This window comes from Chiloscyllium punctatum, chromosome 44 (assembly GCF_047496795.1).
Source record: "Chiloscyllium punctatum isolate Juve2018m chromosome 44, sChiPun1.3, whole genome shotgun sequence".
Lineage (NCBI taxonomy): Eukaryota > Metazoa > Chordata > Chondrichthyes > Orectolobiformes > Hemiscylliidae > Chiloscyllium > Chiloscyllium punctatum.
This window is the reverse complement of record NC_092782.1, coordinates 38,688,984-38,705,055: the sequence shown is the minus strand read 5'-3', so window position 1 is coordinate 38,705,055 and position 16,072 is coordinate 38,688,984. Positions and strand designations below refer to the sequence as shown.

The 16,072-nt window shown below is 39.6% G+C and overlaps 1 protein-coding gene across 1 annotated transcript in view; it reads left to right on the top strand.

Annotated features, from left to right (window-relative positions):
- The window catches only part of LOC140466611 (F-box and leucine-rich repeat protein 13-like), a 155,082-nt gene that overhangs the window by 48,296 nt on the left and 90,714 nt on the right, over positions 1-16,072 (top strand). Inside the window, exon 8 of the mRNA XM_072562059.1 lies at positions 13,201-13,305. Coding sequence (XP_072418160.1) covers positions 13,201-13,305 — 105 coding nt within the window. The remainder of the gene's footprint in view (positions 1-13,200; positions 13,306-16,072) is intronic.

The following is a 16,072-nucleotide window of genomic DNA, read 5'->3' as shown; positions in this document are numbered from 1 at the left end:
AGTACAATAGTGAGAAGTGACCTTACCTTAAGAGAACAAGATAAACAAGTAGTTCTCTTATCACACACGTTTATCAAACATGATTTATCTGTAATGATATTTTTGAATTGCCGACCTTTATGTATAAAACGAACTCTTGTTTGCTGTTACGCAATTCTCATCCCCAGCAATTCGTGTCATGGTGCACGGAGGACATGTGCTTTCTCATGAAGAGCCTAGTGAAAGGTATTGTGAAATGATCGTGCTAGTGGACATGGAAAAGCATTGTGAAAATGTCTCTATAGCCTGAGGACAAGAAGCTGGGAGCAATCTGTTAATTTGAAAACTTAGAGTTGAGATCAGAGTGAAATTTCACTGGAATTGACTAACAGTAAAAGGACAGTTTTGAGGAGTAGTTTGAAACCTGACTTTACTGTTTGTATTAAGAGCTGTTTTTCATTCTTTTAATTTAAAAGATATGTTTAGATGTTAAAGAATATCTGCAGACTGATGTGAATCTGTCTCAGTGATTAATCTCTGTGGTAATCAACTGCAAAAAAAGTACCAGTACAGGGGTTTGGACATGGTCAGTCAGCTGCTCAGGTGGTCAGAGTCAGGAAACTTTGCACATAGTGGGTGAAGTAGAGAAAAGTGGTGGCGCACTGTTACTTTTGGTGTATATGTGGAGATGTCTTGAGGTGGTGAGTAGGCTGTGCAGAAGAGAGTCAGTGTTAGTCAGGGTCAGATGTTAGCGAGGATGAGGGTGAGTGGGGAAGATGTTGCAGGAAACAGTTGATACAATAGCAGAGATAGAGTAAGTGTGAGGTATCAACGAGAAGATGGTAGCAGAGTGGAGAAGGTCATTAATCTTCTACCTACACTGTGTGCATACTTTTAAATGGTTGAGACTGCACTGGCCTGGATGCAAAACCTGGTCCATGTTAGCATGGTTTCAGTGGAATTGCATCCTCTGTTGGCCTAGGAGAAAAGGACATCCTGCCTCTGCAGCACCCCATCCCCATCAACAGAAGCTCCATATCCCTGCCCACAAAGAGAGGCATCGATTTTCCATTGTATGCTATGACCTGGCCCAATGTCAGGAACCATGCAGGGCAGCTCTGGATTGAAAGCTTTTGTCTAGGTGCACAATATCTTTTTAAAGATGGTGCTACACCATGGATGCTGCTCAATTCTGGGATATCCAGGTGAGTTGTTTTGGAAATGGCACTTGGTATGATGGTGCTAGAATGTGAGAGGTGCATGAAAGAGTGGAGCAAGTAATAAATCAGGCGGGCTCTGTAAAATAAGGTGATAGATGTCCCCAAGCATCGCGATGTGAAGTCTTCAAAAAACTTGACAAAACTGACACTTAAAGAAATTAAAAGAACGAGACATACAGGTAGTTCTCCTGTGACGCACGATTATTAAACGCAATTTGTCTGTATTGCAATTTGTGAATTGTCAACCTTTTTTTTAATAAAGCAAATTCCCATTCGCTGTTACACGTACCTTATCCTCGGCAGTAGGTGTTGGTGGTGCACGGAGGACTGGACTCCATGTTAGCATCAAGTGATCAGTCGGCTTATGTGCTTTCTCATGAAGACCCCATGATCTATCAAGGCAGGTTTCATTCTGGGACCGCACTTGTGCAATGTTGACATTGGATGGGATCAGAAGACTAGCTAGAATGTAGTGCAGCAGCAAGTATAGATGCCAAACGAGAGTAATCAGCTGAAGACTTTGATGAATTGCACTAATCAGTACTATACACTAGGTCAGTTACAACAGGTTAAAATTTACTTAGACCATGCTATCATTTGTGTTAAGCTAACTAGTATTTTTCTTTTGATTTTTCTGCTTCACCCTTAGCCCTGTTTTTCCCATTATTTCCTTTGCACAATTTTCTATAACATGGCTCCTACAGCTTTGTAGGAGATCTACCTGTAAAATTAGTTTGGGTAGAGATAAGAAATAGGAAAAATGAAGAGATCACTTGCATGACTAGTTTATAGATCAATTAACAATATTTATGTTGTGGGACAGAGTATGTGAGAAGAAATAAATGGAATGCTTAAAAAAGCTTATGCAATAATCATGGCTAACTTTAATTTAAATGTAGATTGGGTGGATTGATTAGCAAAAATAACCTGGAAAATAAGATCATAGAGTGGATTCAGGATAATTTGTTAAAGTAGTACTTTCTATAGCCAATCAGGGAATAGGCTAATCTAGACTTGATAATATGCAAAGAGAAAGGATTAGTCAGTGATGTCATGATACATAAGCTTCTAGACAATAGCAGTTACAACATGATAGAATTCCATGTTCAGTTTGGAAGGAGAAGTGTGCGTCTAAAATTAGTGTTTAATCCTAAACAAAGGTAACTATGATGGTATGAATATAAAGCTGACTCAAGTGAACTGGGAAACTTGGTTCAAAAGTTGGACAGTAAAGTTGCAGTCTTTTCAGGAGATATTCAGTAAGTAAGCAGATTTTTAATCAGTCAAGGAATGAAACATTAAAGGGAAAAGACAGGGAAGTAAAGTTGAAGGTTATCAGGTTGGCAGTAATCTAATTGAATAGAGGTGCAGACTGTATGGGCTGGATGGCCTACTTCTGCTTTTATGTGTGTGGTCCTGTAATTCTCAGTAACACTTTGTTCTAGTTAGAACAAAAGACCCTTTGAGAAGGATCGGTGGCACAGTGGTTAGCACTGCTGCCTCACAGCGCCAGAGACCCGGATTCAATTCCCGCCTCAGGTGACTGTGTGAAGTTTGCACATTCTCCCCGTGTCTGTGTGGGTTTCCTCTGGGTGCTCTGGTTTCCTCCCACAAATCCAAAAATGTGCAGGTTAGGTGAATTGGCCATGCTAAAATTGCCCGTAGTGTTAGGTGAAGGGGTACATGTAGGGGAATGGGTCGGGTGGGTTGCGCTTTGGCGAGTCGGTGTGGATTGTTGGGTCAAAGGGCCTGTTTACACACTGTAAGTAATCTAATCATCTTTGGATAAATAAATTAATTAAGGATTGTATCAAATTTAAAAGCATACTGCATATCTGCAAAGATTAGTGGTAGATAAGAAGATTGAACAGATCTAATGAACCAGCAAAGAATGACTGAACAAAATAAAAGGAAATTTAATTAGTAATAAAAAATAATGAAGAGTTCCTACAATAATTTAAAGAGGAAAAGAATAACTCAGGTTAATGTTGGTTCTGTAGGGAATTAGTCTGGGAATTGATAATGGAAAGCAAGGAGATTACAGCAACATTAAATAGGTATTTTATTTCTGTCTTCACTGCAGAAGACTTGGAAAACTTCCCACAGATACTCAAAAATTAAGAAATGAAGACAAAACAATTGCCATGACCAAGGAGAAAATGCTGGGAAACTAGTAGATCCAAAGGCTGAAAGTCCCCAGGACGAGATGGCTTGCATCAAACGATCTTAAAATAAATGACTGTAGAGAGAATAGAGGCATTTGTTCTATTCTTTCAAACTTCCTTAGATTCTGAACACATTCCAGTGCTTTGAAAACTTTTTTCAAGAAAGGAGACAGACAGAAAGAAGGAAACTGTAGAATATCCTAACATCTGTCTCAAGGAAGTTGCTAGAATGTGTTATTAGAAAGTTAAATAGTTTGAAATCATGATGGGATCAATCAGAGTCAATGTGGTTTTGAAAAATGGGAATTGTCTTTGTCTAATTTATTTGTGTTTTTTGAGTAGGTGTTATGCAAGGTGGATAAAGGGAAACTTGTAGCTGTGATGTATTTGGATTTCCAAAAGGCATTTGATAAGTTGCAACATCAAAAGTTCCTACATAATATACAAGCGCATGGTTGAGGAGGTAACATTATCATGAATAAATAATTGCCCAGCTAACGGGAATCAGACAGTCAGGATAAATGGGTTTCTTTTACATTGGTAAACTGTTAACGATGGCAGTGCCAAAGAAATCAGTGCTGATTTCTCAACTAAATATAATTTATAGCAATGACTTAGATTAAAGGACCAAATACATGATAGCTAAATTTGCCGATAACATGAATATTGATAGGAATGTATGTTTTCAAGGGAACTAAAAAGTCAGCAAAGAGACATAGGTGAACCAAGTGAGTGGGCTAAAATTTGTTAGATGCAGTATAATATGGGAATATATATATATTCACTTTGGTAGGGAAAACAGAAAAGCAGCATTCCATTTAAATTAATGAAGATTGCAAAATTTGATGGTATGGAAGGTTCTCAATGTCCTGCTAAATAGTTGACAAAAAATAGTCTTCAAGTTCCTAGGTGATTCATAAGGTGAATAAAATATTGGTGTTTGTTGTAAGGGGAAGGTAATCTAAAAAGAAGAAAGTTTTTATTGCAGCTGTACAAGGCCACAAATGGAACATTATGAACAGTTTTGGTCTCCTTATTTGGAAAAAAAAAGATATCATTGAGCTAGAAGTACTTCAGAACAAAGTTAACTTGACTCATTCCTGAGATGAAAGGCTTATCTCATGGAGAAAGATTGTATACTTCGAGTCGGTATAATTTGGACTTTAGAAGAATGAGAGGTCATCATGTTGAGAAACTTAAGATCTTGAGGGGACTGATAAAGTGGATACCAGGAGAATGTTTCTTATAGGACCAGAACTAGGGGACACATTTTAAGAATAAGAGATTTCCTTTTTAAAACAGAGATTAGTACTTTTTTCTCTCAGAGCTTTGTTATTCTGTGGATTTTCTTTCCTAGAAAGCAGTAGAAGATGGGTTATTGAATTAACTCAATTTTGTTGCATTTTGATTGAGTAGAGAATCAAGTGTAATGCATAGAAACAAGAATGTGGAATTAAAACCACAATTATATCAGCCATAATCTCATCAGACAGTGGAATAAGTTTAAGGACTCAGTGTTTTTCTATCTAAAATCTTATGTTCTAGCATTCTGTCCCAGTAGTATGACAGACTCACTAGAAACAGCAGCTGAGTGGTGTACATTTGAGAGGAAATTGCCTTTGAAGTCCTCAAAACTGATTCTCAAAACATGCTGTCTAGTGACTAAGCTGACTGAATCCAAAGGACAAAGCTGCCAGACTGTGCCTGCAAGCAAGTGATGTGGAACTAGCAAGAGGAAAGTGTGCATAATCTGGTTCTCACTAATCCACATGTTGCAGATGAATCTGTCAATTACAGTATAGGTTTGAGTGATCACCACACAATCCTTGTGAAGTCTATCTTCAGTCTAAGCATACCCTCCAGTGTGTTGTTTGGCACTACCATGATGCTAAATAGGATAAATTCAGAATTAATCTAGAAGCTCAAAACTTTGCTTACATGAGGCATTGTGGATCATCAGCCATCTATACTCTCATAGTCTGGCATATCTCCCACTATAACTTTACCATCAAGCCAGATGATTCAACCTGATTCAGTGAAGAGTTCAGGACACTTACCAGGGGAAGTACCAGGCATGCATAAAAACAAGGGGGTCAACTTGATGAAGCTATATAAACCAAGATTAAGTGCTTGCCAAACAATGGAAAAGGCATGCAATATATACACATCCGAACAATCATGTGCTCATTGGTAGATCAGATCAGTGCTGCAGTTGATATTCAGTTGTGATTGATTATGCTCAATTAAACAACGACCAGCATCATGAGGCTGGGCCAATATCCTCATCCTCAAATGATAGGGAAGCACACAACATCAGTATTAAAAGGATGAAGCTGAAGTATTTTGCATTCATCTTCATGCAATGTAGATGGCCTTTTTGGCTTCGTCCTGAAGTTCCCAGTATCACAAATGCTAGTCTTCAACTCATTCAAGTAACTTCATGTGACATTAAGAATGCACTGGATGCCACAAATGCTATTGGACTATACAACATTATGAAAATAATACTGAAGACTTGTGCTGCAGAACCAGCCACATCCCTAAGCAAGCTGTCTCAGTTCAGCTATAACACTGGCATTCATCCAACAAGATAGAAAATTGTTCAGCTATGTCCTGCCCATGAAAAGCAGGACAAATCCAATGCACCCAATTATTGACCTGTCAGCCTATTATTGACTATCAGCAAAGTAATGGAAGGTATTACAGTGCTATGAAACAGCACTTATGCAGCAATAACCTGCTCATTGGCACTCCATTTGGCTTCTGCAAGGACCACTCTCCTGCTCATTAGAGCCTTAGTCAAAACAAGAGCTGAATTCCAGAATGATAGTCTTTGATATCAAGTTAACATTTGACTGAATTTAGTATCAAGGAAACCTGGCAAAACTGAAGACAGTCAGAATTAGGAGAAAATTCTTGCTGGTTGAAATCATTCCTAGCACAAATGAAGATGATTGTGTTTTTTTTAGAGATCAATAACTTCATGTTCAAGCATCACTGCAAGAGTTTCTCAAGCGAGTATCCTATGCCTAACCATCTTCAGCTGCTTCAGCAACGATGTTTCCTCCATCATTTGTCATTGCAAAATATTAAATACAATTGGCAATTCCTCAGATATGAAGCTCTCCATGCCAATATGCAATAAGCCTCAGACATTATTCAGACTGGAGTTATAAATGACAGGTAACGTACATGCTAGATAGACAATAACCATCTCTGAGGATCTGACCATCTCCAATGATATTCGAAAGCATTACAGCTGCTCAGTACTCTGCTGTGAACACTTAGGATTTATCATCGATTAGAAACTGAACTGGATCAGATAAATACAGTGGCTACAAAAACAGGTCAGAGTCTGTGGTAAGTAACTTACCTCCTGTCTTCCCAGTGCCTATCCATCATCTACAACATCGACCAGGCATCATCCAGGATTGTGATGTAATACTCTACACTTACCTTATCCATTAACTAGTACGTACACTCCGTTAAATACTGACACACTGTGGCAGCATGCCTTCTCTAAGATTATCCTTCTCATGAGATCTGCCTTCTGATTGCATATATAGACTTTGAAAATGCATTTGATAAAGTGATATGTAGTAGGCTTTTGAGTAAACATAAGAACTCATGGAGTAAAGGATAGTAGCAACGTGGATATTAAATGAGATGAGTGACAGGAAACAGACTGTTGTGGTGATAACTTTGAAAGCCATAGTTTGATTAGAGACAGTCAGCATGGCATTGTTTTCTTTGAGGATGTGACAAAACACATTAATAAAGGTAGAGCAGTGGATGTGGTGTACATAGATTTTAGCAAGGTGTTTGATAAGCTCATTCAGAAAGTAAGATGGTTGGATATAGGGAAATCTGGCCATCTAGATACACAGTTGGCTGACCCATAGAAGACAGAGGGTGGTGGTAGATAGAAAATATTCAGCCTGCAGCTTGGTGACCAGTGGTGTTCCATATGGATCAGTTCAGTGACCTCTGCTCTTTGTCATTTTATAAATGAATTGGATGAGCAAGTGGGAGGATGGGTTAGTAAGTTTGCCGATGACACAAAGATTGGTGGAGTGGTGGATAGTGTGGAGGGTTGTTGTAGGTTGTAACGAGACATTGACAAGGTGCAGAACTAGGCTGATACGTGGCAGATGGAGTACAACCTGGAAAATTGTGAACTCTATCACTTTGGAAGATTGAATTTGATTGCAGAATACAAGGTTAAAGGCAGGATTCTTGGCAATGTGGCGGAACCAAGATATCTTGGGCTCCATATCCACAGGTCCCTCAAAGTTGCCACCCAGGTTGGTAGGGTTGTTAAGAAGGCATATGGTGTGCTGGCTTTCATTGGGGGGGATTGAATTTAAGAGCCACAAGGTTATGCTGCAGCTCTATAGAACCCTGGTTAGACCATACTTTTGGTTGCCTCATTATAAGGAGGATGTGGAAGCTTTAGATAGGGTACAGAGGAGATTTACCAGGATGCTGCCTGGACTGTAGGGAATGTTTAATGAAGTAAGTTTGAGGGAGCTAGGTCTTTTCTCATTGGAAAGAAGAAGGATGAGAGGTGACTTGATAGAGGTGTACAAGATGTTGAGAGGTATAGATAGAGTCGATAGCCAGAGACTTTTTCCCGTGTCAGGAATGTCTATCATGAGGGGGCATAATTTTAAGGTATTTGGAGGAAGGTTTAGGGGCGATGTCAGAGGTAGGTTCTTTACACAAAGAGTGGTGGGTGCATGGAATGCACTGCTGGCAGTGGTAGTAGAGTCAGGCACATTAGGGACATTGAAGCGACCCTTATATAGGCATATGGAAGATAGTACAATGAAGGGTATGTCGGTTAGTCTGATCTTAGAGTAGGATAAAAGACTGGCACAGCATCAAACGCTGAAGGGTCTGTAAAGTGCTGTACTGTTCTGTATTCTGCAGACATCCACTGGCTCTTGTAAGTGTAACTTGCCCATTACCTCCTATGCTGTTGTAAACATTGTTTTTTAAAGTGTTTCCTGCAATCAAGAAGTCTGCTCCTTATGGCACATTTTTCATTGAAGCTAATTTTGATTTTGTTTTGCTTCTTCTCCAACACACAGGTGAAGTGAAGTTTCTTTCCTTGTCTTGGGATTTGTTTAGCTAATACTGTACTGAAGAATACTGTAACTAGTGAGGCTGAGGAGCCATTTTGAAGGCATTGAGGGACAGAGGAGCCAGTCACTGTGAAAGCAGGCAGTGGAGTCTTTTTATCACTAGAACAGTCAAAGCAGAGAAGCCATAAACTTGCTGAGAAGAGCAAGAGCAGGAGTCATAAGCCATTTAGAAAGTAGGAGGCAGAGGAGTCATTTTAAAGTTCTCTTATTCCATATTTCTAATTTAGTGTTGCAATCCCTTTTGAGTCCAGAATTTGGTGATATTCCTACTGCTTCAAAGAGATTAAGGACAGCCATCAGCCTTGCAGTGAAGTTGCATGTTTTAAAATGTGTGAACAATCCATGGTAAAAACTCACAAAATCAACTAAAGTGCTCAGTGTTGCAAGCGTTGGTGGAATTAGTTGATCTAGAAGTAGCTTTATGGAGAACATGGTAAGACATTTGCCAATCTGAATACATTTTTGCTGAAAACGCTAGTTCAAGTTATGAAATATCTGCTTAAATGTCAGCTACCTTCAATCAAATGACATTCCCCTTAGTCTATTTTCCTAGCCTGTTTTAGACTAGATCTAAACTAGTTTGTTCTCATGTACATTGTGTACTTTACTGCTACAAGAAACAATCCCTGATGCACTGTACAAATTTGACCTCCATGTTACCCCCACCCATCTGATTTGTCCAGTCAATAAGTAGATTGAAACCACTGATGACAATTGTGCCCAGAGGTAGGTTCTTTACACAAAGAGTGGTGGGTGCATGGAATGCACTGCCAGCAGTGGTAGTAGAGTCAGACACATTAGGGACATTGAAGCGACCCTTATATAGGCATATGGAAGATAGTACAATGAAGGGTATGTCGGTTAGTCTGATCTTAGAGTAGGATAAAAGACTGGCACAGCATCAAAGGCTGAAGGGTCTGTAATGTGCTGTACTGTTCTGTATTCTACAGACATCCTCAACAACATGCCTCTATTGTTTCCTGACTTATACTTTGCGCTACAGTCAGGCAACTCATCGGAGGCCTTCAGACAACTCCCATTAGTTTTTCCATTACTTTTCCTTATTTCCACACAAACTGATTCAATGTCACAATCTACTGCACCAACACTCGCCACTACACTGATGCTTCCCTTCTTAACAAATCTACCCCACCTGCTTTTCTTTTTTGCTTATTTTTCTGTACTCTTGAGCACTCTTGAATATTGGCTCCCAGCCCTGGTCACCCAGCACCCATGTCACTTCATTAGCTATCAAGGCGTACTCATTTATTACTTTTGTACTGTTGACACATCTATCTTGTTACAAATGCTGCATATATTCAGATTGGAGTTTCAAGTTTTGACCTTTTACTATCATTACTTAGTCAGATTATAATTTCTGCTGCACTCTTCTGCTTATATTCCTTGCCCCTACCTGTCACACTTGAATTATCATTCACTTCTTCTGTACTTGAACCTCTACTCTCTTTCTGTCTTTTTTATACTTGCCTTCAATTGATCTCTCCCACCTCCACTAATTATGTTAAAGTCCTATCTGCAACCCTAGTTATATCATTCATCAGGAAACAGTCCCCTGTGTGGTATGAATAAAGCCCCTCTCATCAGAACAGCTCTCTGTTTCTCCAGTACTGGTGCCAGTGCCCAATGAATTGGAACCTCTTAATTCTATACTAATCTTTAAGCATTTACCTCTCTAATCTTATTTACACTGTCAATTTGCAGGTGGTTCAAATAGTAATTTGGAAATTATTTCCATTGTAGTTCTGCTTTTAATTTAGCCCTGAGTTGCCCATAATCCCTTTGCAGAGCCCTTTTCCTAGCTCTGCATGTGTCATTTGTATCTATCTGGAATATGACAACTTGCTGCGCACTCCATCCAATCGGAATGCTGCAGGAGATTTTAAACCCTAGTAGTGTCCCAGTGTGAGACATTGAGGTGAAATGCATATTATTTGTACTCAAATAGCAAGTCTGAATGATGGTGGCACCCTTTTGGATATTGTTCACTCTGTATACCATCCTTGCCAGTTGAGCTTATTGTACCACAGAAAATCTATATTTCAATATATTGCTCCTGTTAGACAGTTGTGTTTGTAATCCTATCCATCTTGATGAAATCACTAAAAATGTGAAAGTGGTTTCCTGCCCCTGAATAAGACTTCATCCCGAGGATCAGGCAGCAATCAAACATTCAAGGCCTATTACCGTCTCCAAACCCATCAAGGCCACATCATCAGTCAGGGGACTTTGGTGACGCAACATCCTCAAAACATTGGCAATATCCCCGATGCATGGAATGTAGTGTTGGCATATCTGAACAGTGTGCAGTGGAGATTATGGCCCAAATGATTATTGGCTAAGAGTAATCTCATGACATTTTGCCTGAGGTTCAGGATGCAAACATAGCCTTCGTGAAGGAGGCTGGCTTTGATGAAGTGGATGTTACTGGCCTGTGGGAATTACTTGCATTCCATGGAAAAGAATTGTCTAAAGAGTACTTAATGCAGGTTGAGTGTGAATGAACATTGAAGAAGAAGATTGCACTGAAATACAACCCCTCCTCAAGATTTGTCAAAGAAATACCTGTCAAGGACTTTCCAACTTCCAACAAGGCAATAGAAACTGTTACTGGGAATGACCTGAATAACGAATACAATGCCAGAGTGAATGAATCAGTGTTGCCATTAACTGCTTCAAGATGATCCACTGAGAAGAACAAAAGAGAACTGTTCAGCAATCCTTGGACAAAGTTTTCAATCTTGATGATCCTGGCCCTACATCCATTAACTCAACCAGCAACCTATTGTTGCATACTGTTGTCATCTCCAAATTAGCAGTGTTCTTCAAAAGATGCTCAAAATCTGGTTACATGAATAGGAAGGGTTTAGATGGATATGGGCCAAATGCTGGCAAATGGGACTAGATCAGTTTAGGACATCTGGTCGGCACGGACAAATTGGACCTCAGGTCTGTGCTGTATAACTCTATGATTCTCTGTGTCTAGGAGCTGAAGTTTGTAAAACTTTTCTAGCAGAGAAATTGATTAAGGGAACAGCTGGAGCTCAGACAGCAGTTATGAATTCAAGTTATTAAAGTTATGGGTTTAAGTACATTGTATAAATGCTACTACTTTTATTTAAATCCTAAGCAAAAAAAAAAGGGATATTTTACTTGGGTTTGTTTCAGTCACTCAGTCACTTGGTTGACATGGGGGCTTAGTGGTTAGCATTGCTGCCTCACTGCACCATGAACCCAGCTTCAATCCCAGCCTTGGGTGACTGGTTTGAATTTGCATGTTCTTCTGTGTCTGCATGGGTTTCAGCTTGGTGTTCCAGTTTCTTCCCTCAGTTCAAAGACATAATTTAGGTGGACTGGCCATGCCAAATTGTCCCATAGTTCTTGGGATGTATAGGCTTACGTGGGTTAGCCATGGAAAATGCTGAGTTATGGGAAAAGGATGGGGTCTGGATCTTGGTGGTTTGGTCTTGAGTGGGTTGGTGCAGACTCAATGGGCTGAATGGCCTCTTGCCATACTGTGGGGAATCTGTGAATATGATGCATATGTATGTTTCAGTTTTTCAACTTGTATGTTGGATTCTCCAGGCAAAAGTCATCTGCAGTAAGCTTACTTTTGCTTCAATAAAGATTCCTTTGGGAAAATATGCTTCACTTAAAGTTGTTTTTTTCAGAAACACAGCCAGAACTTTATGTGAGGACTTTTTCATATTTGACTCAGTCAATCACCTTCTGAACATTGCACAACCATGCCCCATCTCAAAGCACCCACTGCTGAAATCCTCTGTATCTAATACCTTTAGATATGACTATTCCAATGTCTCCTGTCCAGATTTTCACATTCTACCCTTCAGAACCTTGAGAATATCCAAAGATCTAGTGACCAGGTCCTTACTTGCGCCATGACCCGTTCAGTCAGCTGGCCTCCACTTGCTAACCTATATTGGTTCCAAGTTAACTACATCTTGATCATAATCTTCTTATTCTTGCTTTTAAATGCTTCCACATCCTTATTAATGTCTATGTCTGTAATTTCCTCTAGTTGTGCAGCGTTCCAAAGTGTGTGCTCTTCTAATTGTGCAGTGTTGAGCAGCTCTATTTTAACAATCCTACCATTAGTGGTTGTGCCTTCAGATCACTAGATCCTAAACTCAGAAATTCCTTCCCTGTACATTTTTACCTCGTTAGTTCACTTTAATTCTTTAAGCCCCTTCCCCTTAAAATCCACCTTTTACCAAGCTTTTGGCCATCCATCCAAGCATTTACTTATGTGGTTTAAGTTTGTAATGTGATTGCAAAGTTCTTTGAGGTACTGTGTTACATTAAATGTGTAATATAATTAGATCCCTTTGGAAATGGTTTGCAGGCTGACATTCTAATAAATAGATATTTAACCTGCTTGTTTGACATAGGCATTTCCAATGTCACTGATCCATCCCACTGCACAAGTTATTCTTTTGCACAAATTGGCAGAGTTCTAGAAACTTGAAATTCAGCTCACCTGTAATCAGACATTTAGTTTATATTGCAACAAGTGACTGGCAGAAGAAATCCAGTTAGTTCTGCATTAGTGTCTAAGAGACTATGATTTAATTCATGATTTTTATTTATGTTGTTGCTATAATATCCAATTTCACTGTGTCCAACATATGCTATTGTTTTCTCTCCATAAAGCGCCTGGAACGAGGCGAATTGGATGATGAGAGTGATACACAATTGGCACAACCAGGAGATATAAAGGATATTATTTCCCTCTTACCTTGGTCAGTTATACTACAGGTAGCGTGACTTATTCCTACTTTGTTTGCTTTAATTTTGATGCGTTACATTAAAGGGGTGCTTCATATGTATGGATGGATACCTTATGATGATAAAATAGACATAAAGATCTATGTAAATCATCAAAATGTAAAGCTGTTATCCATTATTCACTACAAAATGGAAATGCCATAATTTGTGTGGGAGAAGAATTTCAAGCTGAAGTGCTCAAGTTGCCTCATAAATACATGTGCAGCATTGTGCATTCCTAGCTGAACTAACTTCCAAAATTATGGAGACACGGCTGCAGGGTAACCAAAGATAAGAACTGAACTTCCTAGGGTAGTCAGTATTAAACAAATCACTAAATATACCAGAAACACTGTCACAGACCCATGCAATGTACAGCATAGATGTACACAGGCTGTCTATTCCCCAGCAATCGTATAGCATTGGCCTTTTCTGTGTGTTCCCTCTTTGTGGCACAGAAACTAACCCAAACAAGCAGTCACAATGCAACCAAAAACTATAGGCGCATTATCTTACATCAAAGATATATCAGAAATGACTGCCAGACTACAGACCCCTTGGCACCATGGTAGCCCACAAACCTACCAACATACATAATCAGCGACTAATGAACTTAAAGGATTCATTAGATACTACCAGCAAAACTAACATCATTTACAAAATATCATGCAAGAACTGTAATAAACACTACATTGGACAAACAATCAGGAAACCTGCCACCAGGATACATGAACACCAACGAGCCACCAGAAGACATGACCCACTATCACTAGTTTCCATACATCTAGACAAAGAAGGGCACCACTTTGACTGGAATAAGACACATCCTAGGACAGGTGAAACAAAAACATGCACGAGAATTCTAAGAGACATGGCATTCTAACCAGAACTCCATCAATAAACACATCGACTTAGATCCCATCTACCTCCCATTGAAAAAAAGAACCAGAAGTGACATCACCCACCTTAAGAAACCAAGATCTGTAGAGAAGCGGAACATACCACCAGCACTTCACCAGACACTCTCTCACTGATGATGTTACCTAGTCACGGTGACAAAACGTCTGAAAACAAATTTCAAGTTCAGCGAGCTAACTTACATACTTGTCATCAACCTGAACTATAAGTCCTCTCAAAAATTACTAATTGCTGACTACATCATTGGCAGGTACACCTTTGTGTATGGAGGGAGGAAAACATTAGGGTGTTAGATAAGGGCCAATGTCCATGCATATGCATTGATTCCCATGCTTGCAGGTCGTGCAATTGACTCACAGCGCAGACCTCAATCCATTGAGCATCGACAGAGGCCGTGAAGTGTTGCTGGATAGTGTGACATTGCATTTAGCGCCTACACAGAAAGAATATTGTGCAAGGTTAAAGGACAAACATTTATAAATCAGGGGAGAGTTAGACACACATCTTTGATACATGTACCACCAAAGTGCTCTCAATAAAGAGTGTGTGATTTAGCCAATCAAGAAGGTGATTCTTTGATGGCAAATGACTTGTTTCATTGAGTATTGTTGAATTGATCAAGGAGGCAAGTATTGACACCATATAGTTCCAATACATCCTCATGATTCCATATCTGAATTCAATTAAATGAAGAAAAATTATTTTAAGTTATCCTGTTTGGATATGTAGCAAGTGAGACTTAAACTGGGATCTTCTGATCGAGAGTTAGGGACACCTACCACTGACCCATAAGAGCCTTGTTGAATTCCAGATTAACTGAATTGAAGGCAGATGGTTAGTAACGTCAACTAATTTGAATAATTATGTGTGTGATTGGCTCCTAATAGCCTTATATTCCAGTGCCACGCTCCTGTCCCCACATTTGTAAAAAAACTCTTATTGTGGTGGTCCATCAACTGGACTGATTTGATAGGAAGATTGGATTAAGAACAGCTCACTCCTCTGGACTGATTTCATAACAACACCCTGAAGGACCAAACAAGCAATTTTGACTTCCAAAATTGATTGGCTCAATTGACAGACTTTAACATGCTGTTTCCCAAACCTCCATATGACTAAATACCTCATTGGATATGGCCCAGCCTCTGGGATGACTAAGGTGATATCCTGACTTGTTGGAGTCCATCCTTGTCCTACTAAACACTCCTTTGACTTTCACACTGTGATTCTCTTCAATTACATGTAATGTGTTTGTTGTGTAACCTGCTGGCATATGCTACAGTTCTGATGTCGGTACAACACTGTGCCATACAGCAATGTGTTCTTCAGGATTTTCACATGTATTTCTCATTCTTTCCTAAAGCTACAAGCTTTCTATCCCACCTTATGGGTTAAACATTGTTTGTAAGCTGGAAGCTTCATACACTAAAACAATAGTTAAAAGGCAGAAGATGCCTAACTTCCCAATGTTTGCTACCTCAAAGCTCACAGGTGATGCCCAAACAAAGCTACCAGAAAACCAAAACTTGATATCTGAGTTTAGCTGATGATAAACAATAAGATGATTTGAGCCTGATGCAATGCCGCTGTCCGGTGTGCAGATAAAGAGTCCAGGGACAATATTGCCATTGACCAGGGAGGCACCTACTTGAGTTGAAGTGATTTCAAGTAAAATCACAAAAAGGAAGAAGGCCCATAAAGCTGTGAACTTTCCTCCCCATCTCCCTATCTCTCCCTCATTTTTGATGGCTTGCATTGCCTTCAACATGCTTTGCATGTAAATACCTAATTGCCTGCATGGGTGATTCTCTGCATCCCCTCCAGTCCTATCGCATCCCTC